The sequence below is a fragment of the Argiope bruennichi genome, chromosome 10, assembly GCF_947563725.1.
Source record: "Argiope bruennichi chromosome 10, qqArgBrue1.1, whole genome shotgun sequence".
Classification (NCBI taxonomy): Eukaryota; Metazoa; Arthropoda; class Arachnida; order Araneae; family Araneidae; genus Argiope; species Argiope bruennichi.
Genome location: NC_079160.1, coordinates 42,830,322 through 42,837,985, shown reverse-complemented (window position 1 = coordinate 42,837,985; position 7,664 = coordinate 42,830,322). Strand labels below are relative to the sequence as shown.

At 30.0% G+C, this 7,664-nt stretch overlaps 1 protein-coding gene across 1 annotated transcript; it reads right to left on the bottom strand.

Annotated features, from left to right (window-relative positions):
• Nucleotides 1-208: 208 nt before the first annotated feature.
• LOC129989295 (uncharacterized) lies at nucleotides 209-5,479 on the bottom strand. Its single transcript, XM_056097732.1, has 4 exons — nucleotides 5,404-5,479; nucleotides 3,716-3,751; nucleotides 2,650-3,180; nucleotides 209-644 (listed from the first exon to the last, which is right to left on the bottom strand). Exons 1-4 carry the CDS (start codon nucleotides 5,452-5,454, stop codon nucleotides 309-311), a joined length of 954 nt encoding a protein of 317 aa, XP_055953707.1. The 5' UTR covers nucleotides 5,455-5,479; the 3' UTR covers nucleotides 209-308.
• Between the last annotated feature and the right edge of the window lie 2,185 nt (nucleotides 5,480-7,664).

Below are 7,664 nucleotides of genomic sequence, written 5' to 3'. Positions count from 1 at the left end.
AAAAAATAAAATAAAAAACTTTCAACCATTCTTGTGAAATATAAATTCATCAAGAAAAACCATATCCAAAATCTTAATTTAACGAAATGCACAATTCGTTAACTTTTCATTTAAAATATTCAACGCAGCAAAAACTGAAATAATCACAATAAAATAAATTATTTTTTATTAATAAATGCAATTTTATTTTTCAAACTCCCAATAACAATTGTCCACTAAATTATACATAGAGATTATTAGTATTATTAAGAACATATTTTATTTCTGAATATTTTTCTTCGAAAATGTCTCTATTTTTTATTGAAATCTCATTTATCAAACTCAGGTTCGTAAGTATCCATTAGATTCGCATATTTACCTAAAGTATCCAAACTAGTCACATTAATCTGAATTTTGGGAGGAGAATTATCCGTTTCGTCGACTACCATTTTTACATCTACTTCGCAATTGTGGCAGTTTACAACGTCGATTGCTCGTACTTCTCGCTTTTTCTCTTGGTTACTGCAGAGTGTCAGTCCTCCATCAAAACATACTCTTCTCTTCGTATCATTGCATACGGATATTCTATTCATCTGTTTTATATCTTTAAAGCAAATGCTCTGAGGTTTTGTAGAGTTGCAAGTCGTAACATAAGAAGCATTTTCCTAAATGAATAAAATATATTAAAATAGTAAATAATGGTTGACAAAATTTCTATACAAGGTACAAAATATGCACATCAAGAGGGTTATGATAATTTTCTTGAACATCAGAACCATTTACACTGTGTACTAGTTTGGGCTAGACTTTGTCCTACAAAGAATACTTAAGTAATAAAATCCCAATTATCCAAGCTGATTAGACTATGATAAATACTCGATTTTTAAAAATTAAAATTTAAATCACAATCTCTTGTTTTCAGCAAGATTTCCTGAAATAATTTATTTGAAATTAACAGAAATAAATCGATTAGTATTGTTACGTTTTAATGATTTCTAGAACCATGGGAAGTATGTTTTGCTTTGTAAAAATGCACAGGTTAGCTACAAATATACATTGTAAGTAAACTATGTGAATTCCTTGGTCTAACCAAAGAAAAACATCGCCAAGATTAATTTGATGCCCGATGTAATGTTATTTGTACGGCAAGTTGATTGGTTAACACAATAAATGCATTACTGCTATTGGATGTGAGCCGAACTTAATCGTATTCGGATATTATCATATAGCGCCATCTCACAAAATTTTGAGGTACCCATAGATTATCATCTTATGACAACAATGCAAGTGGCTCAAAAATTTACGAGATGGTGCTATATGACATTGTCAGCATGATAATAAAAAAAAGAAGGTTCTAATAGTTATTAAAAAAAATTGTGTGTGTGTAAAATCGTGTTTTTCAGAAACGACCTGAGACCTTTTTAATCAATAGATAAACACCTATAGATTAAAAAGCAAAACCTTATCTATATAAAATTTGATCCAAATCGTTTGAGGCGTTTGCGAGATACACGAAATATATATATGTAAACATTTTTGTAGCGAAGTCGTGGCCGAAGACGGAAAAAACACTTTGAATTTTTAACTTCGTTTCATTTCCATCCCGTGAGGCACAAGTAGCACGGACAAGGCACGTCCGTTCACAGCGCGACACAAAAGCAGAAAAAGGTCAAAGAGAGGGAAAATAATTTTCACAGTGCTTATATACAATGAAATTTTTATAGGGATTTCTCTACATGCGCCGGTTTAGACAAGGGTAACGCAGGGATCTTTTAAAAGAATGTGCTTAGCTGGACAGTTTTTCACTCGGAAGGACAGTCTTTCCCTTCACTTAGAGTGTGGGAACTTGTCGGTTGTTAGCCGATTCAGCAATTTCAGAACTCGTGTTGAATTAATTAAATAGAAAAAGGGGAATGGGATCAGAAAATAAGAGAATATTTTAGAATGACTTTGATATGCGCTAGATTAAACTGAAAGTTAGAAATTTAGTTAAGTTTAGAATATATATATATATATATATATATATATATATATATATATATATATATATATATATATATATATATATATATATATATATATATATATATATAGAGAGAGAGAGAGAGAGAGAGAGAGAGAGAGAGAGAGACAGAATGCAGGTTCGAAGACATAGACGAGAAGTTGTATTTTTAATTCTCTTTAATATCCATCTCAGGAAAACAATTTATTTACAAGCAGACGCAGCGGGGCACAAAAGCAGAAGAAAGAAAGAATTAAGGCAAAAAGGGCCGAAACAAATGATCACTAGTCTTATATAACATGAGATTTCCGGCCACACGCCAATTCAATACACGTGGTGACCTTTGAAACTTTTTCAAGGGCACCGAAGGGATCACTTTCATTTGATACGTAGTACTGATGGCGCATTATTTTTACAAAGGAATTAATTAAACCGAAAGTGGAATTGGATCACGAAATAAGAGAATATTTTTAGAATGAAGTTACTAGGGGCTAAATTAAGTGCATGAAATCATCGAATTCTCAATATAAATAAATAATATGGAAAGAAATTATTGGAATACACAGGATTACTACATTTAATGACTTTCAATCGACTATCTACTTCTGTTTATAACCTCAAAAACTTACGAACATCATAAATTGTTTCTAAAATCAAGAACAACTTACATTCAATGCGCACAGAGGCATTTCAGGCTCCATTTTATCTTTCAGCAAGTAACAAGGTTTTATAAATCCTTCAGAATCAAAACATGCGAAATGCTTGATTTCCTTATCTTTGCACTCGAAAATATGGCGAATATATTTGCCGAAAAAATTCGTCGCATTTAACAGATTCATCACACATAGGGGCTTCATTTTACTTTCCTCTGGCAACGATCTAGATTTGCGTCTCGACCTTCTGGTTTGTGGTTTTCTCGTTCCTTTTTCTTCGTTATCCATTGTAATGGAGGACTTCTCAATTTTGGTGCTGTTGCCATCGAATGCGTCGTAATATTCATACAATTCTGGATATGCATAAGGTCCATAATAGTCACCGTAATAGCCATTATAGTAAGCTCCCAGTCCGTAGGTGCCATTGTATGTTTCATTTAGGAAAAGATCCTCTGGATAGTCATAATAATCCATTCCGTAGTCAGGAGCAATGTAGCTTTTTCTTTCTCGGGTTGCATTTTGTGGACTTGAGGTGGTCTTCGGCGCCTAAAAAGAAAATCAATATTATCCACTAAGTTGTCATTATTTTGATACATAAGCACTCCATAAAAAAAATCAAGTTATATACCAATTTAACCATTTAGTGATTAATTTCGATTTGAATGTCCATGTGCAGTGTGGATAGAAAACATACCTATGAAATTAAACAAACCCTTTAATTCATATTACATATGTATATCTAAAATTTACTGTAAATATTAATTTATTTTATTTCTTAAACACTCTGCTATTGTACATTTAATTTTCGACTACAACATCCGTTACTTAATCTGTAATAATCATATCCGAGGTATTGTTAATAGGATAACAGACCATTTAGAAGGGTCTTTCTAGTTTTTAACGGTTTTTTATTAAGTTTGGAGGGCAAGTTTTATTCTAATCTCTATATAAGCTTACCTATTACAGTAATCAACTCATCAGTTTTAAAAATATCATTACACAAGATTTTTATTCCTTTTATTACAAATTTGAAATTGCTAATGATAAAATTTTATGCAACAATTAAAAAAAATTTATTTACCTTTTTGTGTCCTCCATCAACGTTAATAATAAAAACCTGAAAATAAAATATCATTTAAAGTGTTGCATTTTTTATTAATAGAAATTCTTGTAACATTCATTTTTCAAGAACATAATATTTCATTACATTTTCACTTCGAATGCTATACTTTACTTTACAAAATATAGAGAATATGTTGTAATAATCAAAAAATTCGAATATAAAATTTTGTAGAAGCTCCATGTTTCAGATCTACCTGAGTCTGAAAAACACATTTCTGGTGTTATGTCTGTCTGTCTGTGAATAAGATAATTCAAAAACACTTTGACCTAGACTACTGATATTTAATATACGGAATTACGACCAAATCTGCACATTTCTATCAAATTTCGAATGAAATCCAATCACCGAAACTCTGTTTGTCTGTCTGGCTCTTCGAGTTTAAATGAACTCAGTAACTCTATGTACGAGTCTGAAATGTGGATCCAGAATCAAACTCTGATTGTCCGTTCTGTATGAGAGACCTTAATCAACCACATTATTTCGCCACTGAAAATCTGTGCCAACTGTCTATAATCTATATAAGCAGAAATAAAAGGCTAAAATTTATTTTCTCGTAATTAGCTGATTATTACGCTTTTATATTTTATTGATTACGTGACCTAGAGACACACTACTAATAATATCAAATTCTGTACTCAATTTCTCAACTCGTGCCCTTTTGTCAGTAGAATTTCTGTTTATCACCAACAGTTGTATACAGTTAAAAGATTGCAGGAAAAAAGATATGCAAAATTATAAATGTTTTTTTACGGTCAAAAATAATTTTAAATGTAAATTACAACTATAAAAAATTAATTAATGTATTAGCTGTTTCATTAAACCCTAAAAGTATTTTCTTTCTTCAAATGAAAAAGGAAGTAAATGAATATTTTTATTAATCATTTTTAAAGTTATTCGAAATTAACTGAAAAAAGTAAGAAAGAAACATTTGACTTGAGTTTAACTGAAATATAAATCTAAGTTTTTTTTAACCATTCTGTAGATATTTTTAACAATTAAAATTTAATTAATAAAATGTTAGAATGATGCACTCCATGTCAGAAAGGAATTCAATGGTGCTTGAGAAAAGACTTTCGAGTGCAAAGAGTTAAATTATCATGAGGAATTTAATTTACCTAAAAATATAGCATCCTAAAAATTGCCGAATTAATCAGTAAATCAGAGAAATAAAGCAGTTATGTCTACGCTTTGTCTATATTTTTTCAGGATAATTATCCAAAGTTTTTAGTTCTAATTAAAATTAATGTTACGAAGAGCATTTCTCTAAAAATATCTTCTACAGTAGAGTATTGCTGTTTATTGTAAACTAGAATATAATTTGATAACACGGGGATAAGCTATTATAGCAACACAATTTGTTAAAAAAGCTCTACAAATATATCTGATAAATTAATTTTAAATGTTATTAATCAATAAATTGTTTAATTTAACTGCAAAAGTTTTAACTTTTTTAGCGTTTTGTTATGCAAGGTATAAAAAATCGTTTGCATTACGATAAATGGATAAAGTAAGTACGATAAAATAATATTCTAATAAACAAAAAATTATTCAAAAATTTATATATCGGAGAAGATACTAAAAAAAGGAATATAAATTTATCAAACGAAATTTACTGATAAAACACTGGATGTCTTATTATAGCTTACCAATGATAACAGAGCTATCAGCACGCATGAAGCCGTTCTAGGGAAACTCATCTTGGTGTAAACACGCACTGATATGAAATTGGATAGAACACGAAAGGGCCTTTTCTAGAGGCAAATGGTAATTACTTTCTAAATTTGTTAGCAAACAAACAAAAGATAAAAGAAGAAAGCAAAAACTTAACTTAAATTCGGGGAAAGTACCTGTTACAACCTGTGACCGATGAATTTGCCAGAATTAATTAATAATAAAAAGTTTTTAAATTCCGAGAATTCATAAGATATTTATTCATTTGGGATTAATTTATTTAGCTTCTAATGAATGGCATTACCTAGAAATATAAAATTATTATATATATTTTTTTTTCATTTTTAAAATTCCTGTAATTTATCGCTTTTATTTTGTATGTTTAAAATTAAAGTTTATGCTTTTATTGTATTATTTTTAATTGTTATTTCCTTTCTTTTGTTGACATTTTATTAGTTTTGTATAATTTCTGTCTAAATTTCAAGAATAAAACTTTATTATTTTTTTTTTATGCATTTCATTTTTACACTAACAACGATTATGAAATTTGTACAGTAGAAAGAGATGATAATTTTTTTCTGTTTTAATTTAAGGTCTCACTTCCTGCTTGTAATTCTCCGATTTTTATTTTTCATGAGATCCTAGAAGATATCATGATATTTTTTATTGAAATATTTACCAAAAATTTAATTTTATATTAGACAAATGATAAAAGTGTTTTTGTCTTAACTTTCATATACACTTAACCAACAGGTGCATTTAATAATTAGTTTTGGATCTTAATGAAGAAAATTGGCAAAACGTCAACAAGTAATTGGATTTGGCGCAAAATTTGATTGGTATCTCCACTATAAATGTTAAACCTGTGTACCGAACTTTATCTATGTAGCTCTCTTTGTTTTGTAATTATCAAGTTAACTTATATTCGAATAGGCGGATTTTCTCTGAATGAATTTTACTCAAAATTTGGCAGAAATCTACAAATTTGAAGTAAAGACCGCATACCAAATTTCAGCCACCTAGTTCAAAGCGTTTTTGAGTTATCTTTGTCACTGACAGACGGGCATTTTCTAAAAATAGTTTTTTTTGAATTCCAGGGAGGTCTAAAATGTGAAAATTCGTCAAAAACTCGATTTTTTTAATTATTACTATACTTTATCTATATTACATATACGAGAAAGTAACAGAGGAAGAAAATCATACCGCTGGATTTTCTTGCATTGTTGAAAGCTAAGAAAGATGGATTCTATTTAATTCTAGTCGCTTCTGTTGACCAGTTAAGTCGTAGGAAATATTGGTCACATTTAATTTCAAATAATTGAAAGGGAGGTATCAAAGCTGTCTTATTTAAGTCCTGTTTATTCTGTAAATGTATTTTTGTAATGGAAACCAGTCCCATAATATTATAGCACTATTAAATGTGCGGTTGATTTAGCATCCAGATTTCTCAATATTGTAATTTCAGTTTTTTTTTTATATTTGTCTTGTAAACTACACAGATATTAAACAGAATCTTTCTTCCTTAGCTTTCAAAAATGGGAGAAAATCACGCGATTAAATATTTGATGAAAAAATGAAAACGGATTGAATTTCAGGGTAACAAAGATGGAAACTATTAATGGAAATTTGCCGAAAAAATATCTTCAAAAAATTTCCAAAACTGAGGGAGAAAAATTGCATGACAAGTAAGTTGGTGCCATTAAAAGATATTTTTTTCCAAAAAAAAAAAAAAAAAAAAAATTGAAACGCTTTTTTTGAAACAAAAATTTATTTTTGTGTTATAATATTATCGTGGTTCAGAAACCTGGACAATGACACAAAAAGATGAAAATGACCTCGGTATCTTTGAGCGGCAGATACTAAGGATATTTGGAGGAATACAAGTAGATGGCGTTTGGCACAGACGCTCAAATTTAGAACTTTATCGTGCCTACAAGGAACCCGACGTCGTGAAATACATAAAAATCCAAAGGATTAAATGGGCTGGTCACATTATTATAATGAACAGGGAGTATACAACGCAGAAAATATTCGTGGCCAAACCCACTGGAACAAAAACTAGGGGCCGACCCAAGCTCAGATGGGCTGATTACCTGGAAGGGGACTTCGCCACTTTAAGAGTGATTAACTAGAAGACCATGGCCAAGAAAAGAGAGACCTGGAAGAAATTCTTTAGAAGGCCAAGGCCCACCCTGGACTGTTGTGCCACTGAGGAAGGAAGGAATATTATCGTGGA